Source organism: Erinaceus europaeus, chromosome 4, assembly GCF_950295315.1.
Source record: "Erinaceus europaeus chromosome 4, mEriEur2.1, whole genome shotgun sequence".
NCBI lineage: Eukaryota > Metazoa > Chordata > Mammalia > Eulipotyphla > Erinaceidae > Erinaceus > Erinaceus europaeus.
This window is the reverse complement of record NC_080165.1, coordinates 82,194,461-82,209,498: the sequence shown is the minus strand read 5'-3', so window position 1 is coordinate 82,209,498 and position 15,038 is coordinate 82,194,461. Positions and strand designations below refer to the sequence as shown.

At 36.3% G+C, this 15,038-nt stretch overlaps 1 protein-coding gene across 2 annotated transcripts in view; it reads left to right on the top strand.

Moving 5' to 3' along the window:
- Nucleotides 1-15,038, top strand: part of PHF3 (PHD finger protein 3) — a 108,732-nt gene that overhangs the window by 52,056 nt on the left and 41,638 nt on the right. For both annotated transcript variants that reach the window (XM_016194816.2, XM_060189995.1), the window contains exons 3-4: nucleotides 3,925-4,083; nucleotides 10,104-11,883. In XM_016194816.2, coding sequence (XP_016050302.2) covers nucleotides 3,925-4,083; nucleotides 10,104-11,883 — 1,939 coding nt within the window. The remainder of the gene's footprint in view (nucleotides 1-3,924; nucleotides 4,084-10,103; nucleotides 11,884-15,038) is intronic.

Sequence of the window (15,038 nt, the reverse complement as noted above, 5' to 3'; positions counted from 1 at the left end):
TGCCCTGGTGTCCCTCCCTGTTGCTGCTCCAGATTCTGAGGGTAGTAGCAATGGAGACTCAGAGTTGTACTTGGTGAGTCTCTGGGGAGTCCTTTCCTCCCTTCAGCTGTCCCCTTGTTGGTGGAGCAGACTGGAGGTGGTGTCTCCACTGACAAACTGTCGAACTGTTAGCAGTCAATTAATCTCTCCTTAGGCCCCTCTCTCCTCTCTGTCACCAGCCACGCGTGTTTGTACTCACGGGTGATTTACTGGGTTTCTGTGGTCATTCTAGTCCTGTCTTGTTTCAGTCTGGGTGGTCTCCTTTGGTATTCCTAGTTGATCCGGGAGAGGAGAGGAGAGGAGAGAAAGCGATCTGCTGCTCGTAGCTCCGCCTCCGGAAGTCGGAAATAAAATTTTTGATGGTGGGGTGAAGGGGGAAGTCTGTGGAACAAAGTAGTTAACAGTGTAGAGCATTTTTGAGTGCCAGATTTATTTAAGCACTTTACAATATTAATTTAATTACCACAGCATTCTCTGACCATTAGTAGTACTTGTATTTTTATATAAGAATTTGGGGCTAAAATAGTTGCTTTAGTTGTTGGTAGCCTTGTCCAACCAATAAAAGGCCTGAAAACACTGGAGACAATGTAGAGCTTGTCAAAGATAGATGTTTTTGAGATGAAGAAAATATGTTACTCTGGTTATAATTTTGGACAGATATCTAAGGGTTTGGAGAGTTTTGAACACAGAGTTAGTAATGTGAAATCAGTTAATATTTTAGAAGGACCATAGTGATGATTGAGTGGAGAATAAACTGAACATGCGTGTACACATGCATGTGTGTGTAGAGGGTAACAATACAGCATCTTTAGACATTGGAAACTTTTTATTATTACTTTATTAAGGAAATGTTGATTTACATATCACAAGAGTACAGTTCTACATCTCCCCAAGATAGGTGTCACCTCCATGCCGACTGTCGTCTTCCTCTTTTATAGAGCACTGGATCTCAAAAATAGGTGAGATCCACTCTTTACCCCCTCTGCACTGGCATCTTCCTCACTCTGATTCCTCTGATTCTTTGGAACTACTGTGAAAGACTGCTATGAAAGGTTTCGTCCTCCCTCCCTCCCTTCCTTCCTTCCTTCCTTCCTTCCTTCCTTCCTTCCTTCCTTCCTTCCTTCCTTCCTCTTTCTCTTTTTTTTAATTGGTGATTTACAGAATTACAATGGGTACAATTCCACATCGTTGCCACCAACAGAGTTCTCCTATTCCCTTCATTGGAAACTGTAGTGGTTCTCCCAGATATAGTTGACTATTATTTCTACAACTGTCTTTATCTGTCTATATATGTTTTCTACCATTTTTTTCTTTGTGTTCCTTGCCTTCTCTCCCTTTCTAAGTCATACACTTCTTAATTACTTCTGGTCCTTCCTTTTTTTTTTTTTTTTTAACCTCTTCTCTCTCAGGGTCCTGATGGAATTGGGGTTCAGAGCCCTCTAGTCATCTTCCCCGAGCCCCTCCCTCCCTGCCTTTCTTTGCTTTGATATAATACAGCACACCCAGTCTAAAATTTAATTTGTGTTTTCTATTTATGTTCTTGTTTCTTAGGCTAGTAGTCTTCGTGAGAGATGCTGGTGATTTTGAGTAGAATGTTAGTAGGGAAAGGTTATAAATGGTCAGACAGTGATGGATTTTTAAAATAAAGTTAATAAAATTGTTTGGATGTGAGCTATGAGGAGAGAGGAGCTAAGAGTAGTTCTAGAGTTTACTGTTACTGGATATGTCCAAGAAGGAGCAGTTTTATTGAGGGGAGAAAGACTGGGTGGAGTTAATGCTGTTTCCAATGTTGAACTTAAGGTATCTGCTAGACAAGTCTGTAAAGATGTCAAATTATGGGGGCTGGGCAGCGGTGCCCCCAGTTAAGTGCACTTATTTCCAAGCACAAGGCCCCAGGTTCAACACCCGCATTCCCGACCTGCGATGGGTCCACTTCACAAGCTGTGAAGCAGGTTTGTAGGTGTGTCTGTCTTTCTCTCCCTCTCTCTATCTCTCTGTCCTCTTTCAATTTCTCTTTGTCCTATCTAATAAAAATTAGAAAGGGGGAAAAAGTAAAAAGTATTTTCTTATATAGTAGTGATAACAATTCCATTTATTTTCTTGCTGTTCTTTTTGTTTAAATGTACATAGAGATTTGGCTGTTACTATCAAAGATCGGTTTTCTAGCCAGCTTTTTTCTTTCCTTATTGGGGGATTAATGGTTTACATTCAACAGTGAAATACAGTAGTTTGTACATGCATAATATTTTCACATGCCAGTACACCCCTCATCAGGTCCTCCTCTGACGAACCCTCCCCCCCCACCACATTCTTTTTTTACTTTGGTGCTGTACACCAACTCCAGTCCAAGTTCTGCGTAGTGTTTTCCATTCTGCTTCCTTTTAAACTTCTGTCTATGAGTGAGATCATCCCATACTCATCCTTTTGCTGCTGACTTATCTCACTTAACATGATTTCCTCAAGTTCCATCCAAGATGGCGTAAAGAAGGTGAATTCACCATTTGTAATAGTGGGTAGTATTCCATTGTATATATATACTGTAAATTACTTAGCCACTCATCTGTTGTTGGACCCCTAGGTTGCTTCCAGGTTTTGGCTATTACAAAATTGTGCTGCTATGAACATAGGAATACACAAACCTTTTTGGATGGGTGTGCTTGGCTCCTTAGGATATAATAGGAGTTAAATAATCTCTCATATTTTTTATTACTTCCTGGTCAAAGTGTATAAGCAGCTTTGTGATTTTATTTATTGTCAGCTTTTTTTTTCCAAAAAGATTGTATCATTAAAAGTATATTTATGAAGAATTTTGTTCTCTTTAAATTTTAGGATAGACCACTATCTTGTTGAGCTCTTTTAAATGAAGTTCTACTTGGATACAGAGATGAGGACTAGATAACTTCTTGAGGTTCCTTCTAACCCCTAGGATGAAGATAATAATTAATATTTGTATAGTGCTTTAAATTTACAAAGTGAGTTTCCATTACATCATCTCACTTGATCCTTACAACAACCCTGTGAGGTAGGTAGGACAGACACTGCTATTCTCATTTTTTGAGATAAACTGGTAGAGAAGTTAAATGACTTGGTCAAGTTTTACTTAAGTATTTTATCAGGAGTCTGAATTCAGGTCTCACAATCTAAATACATTATTATTTTTTTAAAATAATGTTTTTTAAAATAAGACTTTATATAATTGCAAATTTAGAAATGTTGATGTCATTTAGATATGTGACATTTTTTATATGTAGAAATAAATTCAATGATAATAGTATCTATCCTTCAGTTTTTTTCCACATTTTCTCCTCAATCTCATTAAACAAATTTCTCTCTTGACTAGGAGAAGGTAATTTCATTGTATAGATATATTAAACAGGTATGTTTCCCAGCATTTGAGTAGGGATGGAAAAGTTAATTATTCTTTTCATTTTTTTCTGTGTGTGTGCTTGCTACTACTCAAAAGTATGCCTTTCATATATAGTATAAACTTTTAAGATAATAGAATTCCAGTTAGATTCCTTCAGATGTTAGCATGAACCTATAGTCACTATTTTTTTTTAATCTGGTACTACTTTACTGATACTGTGATAATTGAGGTATTCTAGTATAGCTGCTTGTCATCATAATAGTGCAGTGAATGCTGAATGAGATTAATAGTTGAGACCCAATCAAGAAAGATTGCAGGTAATCTGTAGTTACCTCATAAGATAGAACTTTGAAACGTGATAGTGGCAAAATTGCATATTTGGAGTAGTCTTAGTATTTAGGCCTACACTGCAGTGCATTACATTTTCTCACACTTTCCCCCATGCTTCTTTTAAGTACTTAAAATTAGCATTCTTTGTTTTTAAAAACTTTTTTTTTATTGTTTTTGCTTTTTCCTAGTCGTTGGTCTTGACGATATTATGGACGAAGGAGTTGTTAAACAAAGTGGCAGTGATGCTATTGATGAAGAACTAATTTTACCTAACAGGAATTTGAGGGATAAAGTAGAAGAAAATTCAGTGAGATCACCCAGAAAATCACCTCGTTTAATGGCACAAGGTAATCCTTTCAAAGAAATCTAGCTAGAATATCAAAGGTGTAGAAAAAGATATGATGAGTTGCTTTTTGCTACTGTGTGCTTTGTTAGTTGAGAATCTGTCAGCCTGGTAGCAGAATTATAATTTTTTACTGAAATTCTGCATTCATGCAATTTAAAGTTGGTTGGTTCTGTAAAGTTTCATTACTTGTCACAATACTATTTACTTTTCCTAGAGGAAACTGTTCAACTCTTCTGTTGGTTTCATTTAATTTTTTGGTTATTACTTCCAGGTCTGAAAGTAATATATGTGTCTTGCTACTTTTTGATTAATGTGATGTAGGTATTTATTGACTTACCACTATAGATGATGTAAATTTAGCATTCTTAAAAAAAAAAATAGAACACTGCTTAGCTCTAGCTTATTGTGGTGTGAGGGCTTGACCCTGGGACTTTGGAACCTCACACATGAGAGTTTCTTTGCATAACCATTATGCTACCTACCCCTAAATTTAACATTCTTTAGCTCCATTACATACTCTTTCTTTTAATATATTATTTTGTTACAGCACACTAGTAATTTTGCTTTCATGACTCTGTTCTATAAAAAAAATTTTTTTTAATCTTTCTAATTTAATAATTTCTATGTTTGCTTATAACTTGCACATTTGAAAATAAGCTCACCTGGCCTGTGCACCTGTCTGCCTGCCTCCCACCAGTGTACTACACAGCTCTGGTTTATAGTATGGGGGATTGAACCTGGGCTTTCAAACCTGCAGGCATAAAACTCCTTTGCATAACCATTATACTCTCTCCCACCCTGTATGTATATCTATATCTACATGTATATCTGTAGTTATATTCTGCCACTCTTCTAAATCTTTGCTAAAGATATTTGTGCATATCAGCTCCCTTATCATTTTATTTAAGAAGTCTATTTGCTCCAGTGGGGAACTGGTGTTAACCCTGTGAGCCTGCTGCATAGCTGTTATCCAGTTCTCCCTTTACAGTTTTTTTTCCCTGAGAAATCTGTGCTGTGTTATAGTTCCTATTCCCTTTTTTTGTTTTGTTTTGTTTTTTGTTTTGGTTTAACCCCTTCATTTTGGTGACACATATCTTTTTGTAGTTCTCTGAGAAAATAAATATATATATATTTTTTTGTAAAAAAGTATTTTAAAGCCTTGTAGGCTTAAACATGATCTCCTTTGACAGTGGAATCTAGCTTAGTTGAATAGAGGATTCAGTGTTGGAAGTAATTTTCCTTCAGAATTCAAGAATATATTTTACTTATTTATTATTTATTTATTTTACCAGAGCACTGCTCAGTTCTAGCTTATGGTGGTAAGGGGGTTGAACCTGGGACCCCAGAGCTTCAGTCATGAGTCTTTTGTTATAACCATTATGCTGTCTCCTCTACCCCAAAATATTTATTTATGTCCTATGCCATATAGAAAGAATTTTATAAGAGTGAGGAAAGCTAAGACACCCTTAAGGTACACAGTTCTGAGGATTTCACTGGACCTTCAGGGATGCCATTCTCCCCTCATTATTATCCATAGTTTTAAGATCTTAATTTCTGGAACTGCTACTATTAAAGTGTTTGATAGACCATATCTTTTTTTTTTAAATTCCATATTGGGGGTCGGGCGGTGGCACAGTGGGTTAAGCGCATGTGGCACAAAGTGCAAGGAGCGGCGTAGGGATCCCGGTTCGAGCCCCCGGCTCCCCACATGTAGGGGAGTTGCTTCACAAGTGGTGAAGCAGGTCTTCAGGTGTCTGTCTTTCTCTTTCTGTCCTCTTGATTTCTCTCTGTCCTATCCAACAATGACAGCATTAACAACAACAATGACAAACAACAAGGACAACAAAGGGGAAAAAAATCAGTCTCCAGGAACAGTGGGTTCAAGCACCAAGCCCCAGTGATAACCCTAGAGGCAAAAAAAAAAAAAAAAAAAAAAAAAAGAATAGGGAAGTGATGCAGAACTCTAGTTCTACCCTTCTTGTCCTATGGTCTTGTGGATCACTGAGGAAAGAAGAAAGAAAGAAAGAAAGAAAGAAAGAAAGAAAGAAAGAAAGAAAGAAAGAAAGAAAGAAAGAAAGAAAGAAAGAAGGAGAAGAAAGGGGGGAGGGAGGAAAGAAAAGAAAAGAAAGAAGAAGGAAGGGGAAAAGGAAAAGGAAAGAAAGAAAGACAGAAAGAAAGAGGGGGGAGGGAGGGAGGAAAAGAAAAGAAAGAAGGAAGGAAGGGGAAAAGGAAAAGGAGGAAAGAAAGAAAGAAAGAAAGAGAAAGAAAGAAGGAGGGCGGGAGGGAGGGAGGGAAGGGGAGAGGAGGGAGGGAAGGGGAGAGGAGGGAGGGAAGGGGAAAGGAAGGAAGAGGGGAAGGGGAAGGGAAAGTCTTTCCTTAGAAAGAGGCTGGGAATATGGGTCAACCTGCCAATGTCCATGTTCAACAGAGAAGCACTTACAGAAGCCAGACCTTCCACCTTCTGTACCCCATAATGATCTTGGGTCTATGCTCCCAGAAGGATAAAGAATAGAGAAGCTTCCAATGGAGAGGATGGAATGAGGAACTCTGGTGGTGGGAATTGTGTGGAATTATACCCCTCTTACCGAACGGACTTGTTGATCATAATCAATTAAATAAAAAAAGAAAAACTCTTTCCTAATTCTAATATAAAACTAAAGAAGAGTCTTTGAAGAGTGTAAAACAGAGTTTTACCCTATAGATGCTGGCTGGTGGCTTCTTGTGCTGGTCCTTATGGTTTGCACCATGTGAGTTTAACCCGCTGTACTACCACCCTGCCCTGTGCTTCCCTATTCTTTATCCCTCTTGGAGTGTGGACTGGGATCATTATGGGGTGCAAAAGGTGGAAGTTCTGGCTTCTGTAATTGTTTCTCCGCAGGGCATCACATGATATTGGCAGGTCGATCCATATTCCCAGCCTGCTTCTGAGTTGTCTCCTTTGCCTTCTGTTTATATTTTTAGTCAGTTTCTAATTTTTTTTTTTTTTGTAATTGTGGTTTTGAGAAATAACAGAATAAATATTTTTGACAGGTAATTTTTGTTCTCTATAACCAAATTTAAACTAAGGCAGCAGTTATTTTTAGAAATAAAAAGCAAATTTTTGTTGTTGTTGCAGTGAATCATTTTTATATTTATTTAGCATCAAGTAGAGTGGGGGGAACCTGAACATCACTCTGGTACATGTGTTGCTAGGTATTCAGAATTTCATGCTTGTGAGCCCAGTGCTTTATCCATTGCACCACTTCCTGGGCTACATAAAAAGTGACTTTATAAATCAGTCAGTATTGCCCAAAAAACCCCAACTTTTAATTGTAGTTCATTCACTCTTGAATGTGCTATTGTTCATGTGTTGTTTTCCGCAGACATTTAGGTAATGGGCATAAAAGTTAATCATTTAGGACTGGTAAGATAGCTCACCTGGGAAGTTATTTTGTTATGAGTGTGACACAGGCCCAAGCCCAGCCCACAGCACACTAGAGGTGATTTGGATGCCTCGGTGTTTTTTTTCTTTCTTTCCCTTTGTTACCATTTCCCCATTTTTTTCATTCTTTTTCTTTTCTTCTGTTTCTTCTTTCCTCTTCTTCCTCCTCCTCCTCCTCCTCTTCTTCTTCTCCTTTTCCTTCTCCTTCTCCTTCTCCTTCTCCTTCTCCTTCTCCTTCTCCTCCTTCTCCTTCTCCTTCTTCATTTATTTCAGAGCAGGTGTATAAAACAAAGGAGTTAAGAATAATTATAAGCTGTCTCTAGAACTTTAGGAGCATTTAAATACCACTCAGAAGTAATTAAAATTTCAGAACATGTCAACAATTTATAATTCTCTAAAAAACAATTTTTTAAAAAATCTCTGTGAACCTTGTGCGCAAATGATTCCACTGCTTCCAAGATGTGGTTTTTGTGTTTTGTTTTGCTTTTAACTTTTTAATTTTTTTTTATTTCAAGTAGGGAGAGTGAGTGAGACAGTGGGAGTGGGGTAGGGAGAGGGAAAAAGGTAGACATACCACAGCTCTGCTACATTAGCCATAGCTCTTCCTCAGGTGCTATGGTGTTAACTATGCAGTGTTGGGGTTTGAACCTGGTAGGGCTCATGCTGTACACATTGAGCTACCCCTCTGCCATCAAGTAATTTTAAAAATAGTTTACGAGAGCATGCATGCCAGAACATCACTATGAGATAGGTGGTGCCAGAGAATGATCTTGGGACCTCTGTTTGCAAGTTCTGTGCTATACTGCTATCCCACCTCCTTTGTTGCCTCACTAAGTGATTTTTGAAAGTGGCCAGTATTTTTTTTTTTTTTTTTTTTTGAACGCAGCAAGTGGCTTTATTTGAGAAAGCCGGATTACAAGGGTTGAAAGTGGCCAGTATTTATTTAATGACCAGATATTATTTTAGTCCTAGGGGAAGATAAGGATGACCATGTAATTTTTTTTGTTTGTTTAAACTGGGGCAATACTGAGAATGAGAGTATGCTATTAGTAATTATACCAGGATATATTTCAGTATATGAATTTATATGTACACACATAGATATTACTTACTATTTATAATATGTTATATAATATCACTTATAAACAAGTGAAGCCTTTAATAACCTTATAGTTGAGAGATATATGAAAATTAGGGAAATATCCTATATGTTGGTATATAGTGGGGCTTTGCATTGAAAGGAAGGGAATTTTCTTGTAAAGTTGGTTTGTTCAGTTTTTATGTAGAGTTGATTTTACAGGTACTGAATCTGTATATGCTTATAAGATAAATAGCTTCTTACTTTGTATTTTAGCTGTTGGGTTGTTTTTCTTTATAGTGGTTTATTTGTTCTTTTTTCTTTCCAGTTTCTTTTCACTCTGGTTTCTCCTCCTGGAGGTAACATCAGGATAGGAAAAGGAGGAAAAAACTAATTTAACAGATTCTTTGTTAAGAGTGTTAAAGGTGAAAGCTTTTTTCTCTTCATACTTTCCTAATTTCCCCTTCCGGTATATATTCTTGACTTAATTCTTTTTAATTGTAATTTCTCTTTTGAAAATATATCTATCTCTCTAGTGTATATATCGCTTTTTTAGTATTAGCATAGATGCTAAAATGGCCATTTTAAATGAAATACATAAAAGAATTAGAGTTCTTTTGAGACTGTGCTTGAAACTCACATACTGTTTTCTGAAAAGTGATTTAGTTCAGACTTTGATGGTACCTTAATTTGTTTGGCTTTATATATATTTTAAATATATGTAGAAACCACATGATCTTGTTATAAGATGGATATCAGTATAAAGGAAGTTTATTTTACTTGCATAACTCTCGGGTTAATTCTTAGACAAAAGAAACTTGTTAAAGACATCTTATTATAGGAGTAAGTTTTAATATGAATTATATATTTCCCCCTTCACTATAGTTATCATTCCTTTTTGAAATTTATTCATTTATTATAATTTTTTTATTTGGAGAAAAAGAAGCAGAGAGATAGAAAACAAAATAGATCATAGCACTGAAGCTTCCTTCAGGGGGCTAATCTTGAATCTGGGTTGCACACATGATAAAGCAACGCACTATCCAAGTGAGCTTTTTCACTGGCCCTATTTGTTTATTTATTTATTTATTAAAAAGAGGGGTTAGAGGATGAGAAGAAACTGGGCATCATCTTTGCATATGCACTGCTGATATTGAACCCAGGACCTTACTCATGTTAGTCTAGCCCCTCTTAGGTAGCTACGTCTTGCCAGAATTTGTAGAACTTTGAATATTATAAAATCTAACACTTGTACATTCATCCATACATTATACACACACACACACACACACACACACACACACACACACACACACACACACACACACACACACTATATAAATCTGTATATAACAATAGAAGATCACAATCATGAATGACTGTTCAGTACATTTTCATTGAAATGAGCAAAATAATCTTGTAGGTCATAAAATAAAGGAGTGATATATTCTAAAATGCATTGAAATGAAAAGACGTGGCAATATAGCTAAGTTATTTTTATTTTTATTTTTTCTTATGATAGAACAAGTAAGAAGTTTACGTCAAAGCACTCTTGCCAAGCGTTCAAATGTGGCACCTGTAAATAGCACCAAAAAAGCATCGGGGAAGACTGTATCTGCCCCTAAAGCAGGGGCGAAACAATCAGAAAGGTGTCAAATTAAAGAAGAAGTTTGTACATCATTGAAAACTGAGTACTATAAAGAGAACAGGAGGAGTAGCCGGCATATTGGGCAAATAGAATTGGCTTCAGAAGTACCAGTGTCCTCAAGTCATTCTGCAGTATCAACTTATTTTGAAATGAAAGATGAGCCTGGCCTAGATTCAAAGGATATGTGTAACAATCAGGGAGAAACAAATGTATCTCATGAATTAAATTGTCCTCTCCTTTCAGAGACTTGTGTTAGTACTGAAGACAGGAAAAGTGAAACTCTGATGGAATGTAATAGTAAGACTGTTAGTAGCCCATTTTTAAAGTTTTCAGATAAAGAAGAACATGAACAGAATGATACTATTTCAGATAAAATGAATGAAACTGATACTGAAGAAGTGAGAGCAAAGGAATATATGAAACAAGAATCAAAGGACACTGTAATATTACCCCATGAAGATGACCAAATTACTGAGGAAACTACATCTTCTCTACCTGTCTTTGGTGATGCTGCCTGTACAAATCCAAATAAAACAGAAAAAAGTCATGTGGATGTGTCTTTTTCTGTGGATGAAGTAGATGAATGTAAGTTAGAATTGGAGAATACTTTGGACGTTGTTGATAAAGTTGAAAACTCTCTTCAAAAACATGAACTAGAACCTGTGGGTTATTGTGAAGATAAAAAATCTAATGATACACAGTTGGAGAGCACTGAATTTAATGAATCAAAAATAGATGTGATTGGTACTAGTACCTTTGAACAAGAACCTAGTCATTTAGAAAATGCAACTGGTGATAGTCTTGACCAAAATACAAAACAGTTGAAAATTGTTGAAAATATTAAAATGGAATCTCATGAAACAGTGAACTTTCAGGATGAAAAAAACAACCAGTTAAGTAGTGTTTCTTGCTTAGAGTTAAAAAGCATAAAGTCCAAACATACAAAGCCTTTAATTCATTTTAAACAAAACATGACCACAGATTCTATGAAGAAAGTTACAGCAAAGCATGGATTGGTACACAGTAAAACTAAAGTTAATGTCAAAAGTGTAAAACGAAATGCTGATGAATTAAAATCTCAGCAAAATTTTCATAAATCAGCCAAAGTGAGAAAAAAATCTGATAAAGATTTAAAGATTCTCGCTTGCAATTCTGGTGTCACATCTGGGAAAAATCAGTCTCATTCTATATTGAAGAAAACATCACAGGATCAAAATTTATTGCAGGTTCCTAAACCCTTAACTCACTCTTTGTGTGATAAGCCCAGTAGCCACCCTGGTGGTTCTAAAGATCTTCAACATCCTGCTCAAACTGGACATGCATTGCATTCTAACCAGAAACAGTGTCATAAGCCACAGCAGCTGGCTGCCTCCACAAAGACCAATAGTCATGTAAAGGAAGAGCTTGAACATGCAGGTGTAGATCATTTTAAGGAGGAGGATAAACTGAAGATGAAAAAATCTGAGAAGAATCTACAACTCCGCCAAAGAAGAAGCAGTAAAAGTTTTTCCTTGGATGAACCACCATTGTTCATTCCAGACAACATAGCTACTATAAAAAGAGAAGGCTCAGATCAAATCTCATCATTTGAAGCCAAATATATGTGGACTCCCAGCAAGCAGTGTTGGTTTTGCAAAAAACCACATGGCAACAGGTGTGTGTGTGTGTGTGTGTGTGTGTGTGTGTGTGTGTGTAAGATGCGTACAATGAAGAGAAATTGCCTTTTATTTTTAAAGGTGGTAGGTTAGTATAAGAACGTTTTGTGTGATTTTTGCAGAAACAAAAGGCTTCTCATCAGTTCTGGATAAATGATAGGAAGATAGAGTCACTGAATTAACAAATATGTCATCTTAGGACATTAAAAAACAACTTCACCAATGATGGGTATATATGGATGTTTTTGTAATTGTAACAATTTAGAGCATATAATTTAGTCATTGCATCTGGAAAAAAAAGAAACTTTTCTGCTAATTGGAAAATGGTTACACCTTATTGGATCTTGTAAATTATTTTCTTTGACTTGAGAACTAGCAGTAAGACATGAAAGTTGTAATAAAATTTTTATTTTTCTTTTGAAGATTTGGGAGGAGAGGTAAAAATGAGTCATATTTTCTTGACTTTATACCTATCACACCAGACCTTGGAATGAAAATTGATAACTAAAAAAATTGTTAAATTATCCAAATGAATTTTGTACATAATATGGGATGAAAAGAAAATGCCTTTTTTTTTTTGAATGGCTTAGTAATTTAAAGGATTTCTTGTGAATGCCAGTCTTTTAAATTCATCTTTTTAAAAATATTTATTTATTTCCTTTTGTTGCCCTTGTTTTATTGTTGTAGTCGTCGTTGTTGGATAGGACAGAGAGAAATGGAAAGAGGAGAGGAAGACAGAGAGAGGCAGAGAAAGAGACACCTGCAGACCTGCTTCACCACTTGTGAAGCGATGCCCCTGCAGGTGGGGAGCTGGAGCTGGAACCCAGATCCTTACTCCAGTCCTTGGCTTTGTGCCACGTGTGCTTAACCCGCTGCACTACCGCCTGACTCCCTCTTTTAAGTTATCGTAACATAACCTTTACACATTATTTGGATTCATTGTTTTGTAGATTTATGGCAGGCACTGCCTATCCCCCAACCTCAAGTGCATTTTTTAATTTGCTTTTTATTTTGAAAACGCAAGATGAAATGGAATTTGTAGCTAAAAGATTAATTGTTCAAGTGTTGAGATTGCTGTTTGAACTTCTGTCAACTCTTGAAAATAACACTATAACTTATACACTGTAGTATTACTCTTACTCATGACAGTAAATATTAGAATGACTTTTCCCAGCACCATACAATTACATCAAAATCAAACTTTTTGGGCCAGTGGTGGCACACAGATAAAGCATCATATTGCCATGAGTAAGTTCTTGGTTTAAGCCCTGTTCCCCATAGCAGGAAGGAAGCTTCTCATGAGTGGTAAAGCAGTACTGCAGGCGTCTCTTTCTCTCCCTCTCTTCTACTCTCTTCCTCTCCCTCTCTTTTCCTATTTCTCTTGATCTCTGCTAGAAAAAGAAAAAAATGGCCACTGGCAGTGATGGCGTTGTATATGCACCAAGCCCCATCGATAACCTTGATGACAAAAAAAAGGAAAAACAAAAAGGAAATTTTTAGGGAGGAACAATTTAGCAAAATGTGTCATAGTACAGTATTTTGGTGTGTATGTGGGAGGTGATTGGAGAATGTTAGGTGGGAGGTCTTGTAGCTGTTCTGTAAAGAAATAACTGAGTTTTGTGTTAAATGGAGTCTTCATTTGTGACTAAACCTGTGGCCCATTTTCAGTGTTAGTGTTAACTTTCTAACACTGGCAATGGCATTCAACTTTACAATATATTTCAGCTTTTAAATAATTAAAACTCATTATAATGCTTTTTAATTTATTAGTCATTTAATATTGATTTATAGATCTGTAAGATAATTCTATAGGGCTTCCACCACTAGAGTTTTATGTCTGCATGCCCTCCATTGGAAACTGCAGTAGTTCTCCCAAGGTCACAGATAAACTTACTTTCATTTTCACTTTATGTGCCCCTATGATTTTTGATCTGCTAAATTTTCAGGTCAAAAATAATTAAGGACTAGACAGTCCTATAAGTCAGCTCTACTTGTCTGAATCTTCTAAAGTCATCACACTGACACATGATCATAGTAATAAAAAAGAAGTATTAAAAAGTGAATGAAGTGATGGAATCATAGCCTATGTGGTTTAATAGCTTTTTAATAGATGAACTTTGTTTCTAATGGCTTAGTCCTTAGGAGTTTGCCTCTGAGCTTTTAAATAATAATTTGACATTTCACTTACATTAGCAGTCATTTTTCTAAAATTAAGATTAGGTATTAAAATGTCCTTCTCTGCCCCCTCGCCTCTGCAATTTTAAACCTAATACAGGTTTTGTACCTACTCTATATAACCGAGAGTTTCTTTTCCCCAGTCTGCAAAATAACTTAGAATATTTGTTGCAATAAGAGTTCTGAGTTTAGGTCCAAGTGAAAGAGCTCACTTGAATAGTGTGTCAGGTTTGAGCCTGGCCTCCACTACATTGAAGGAAGTTTTAGTGCTTTTGTCTCTCACTCTCTTTTCCTCTGTATATGTCAGGGGGAAAAAAATAAGAATTTGAGTTTGCCCTATGCAGTCAATTTGTACACTGTATAGTAACATTGGAGATAGTCATTTTTAGAACCACCATTTCATATTACCTCAACTTGTGTATATAGAAGCTACATAGTTGGTTGTTTTGTTTTTTTCCCCTTTGCATGTTAGCTTGTATACCGTGTGGTTACTGAAAAAAAAATTCTATTTATTCTTTTTTTATTCATATTTGTGAATATGATATTATCAGGAAAGTCACACTTGGAAATCATTTTTTTAATTATATTTATTTTTTGGATAAAGACCGTCAAAAGTCAAGAAAGAAGGGGGAAATAGACACCTGCAGCCTTGCTTCACCACTTGTAAAGCTTTCCCACTGCAGGTGGGGATTGGAGGCTTGAACGCAGGTCATGTACGCTCAACCAGGTGCATTACCACCTGGCCCTGCAGACTTTTCTTACATGTGGACTTGTTATAGAGGAAATAATTTCATCTAGCTCTTCAATCCCATACATCTAAAATGAAAACTATTTGGTAAAATTACATGATCTACCTCTCGTGACAGCTTTTTTTCTGTAAAGAATTTGTCAGCATTTTATACATACTGCAGTTGAGAGCTTAGCTTCTTATTTATGCTTTCAATAGAAAATTGTTTTTTAATGTAAGTTTATTCATGGT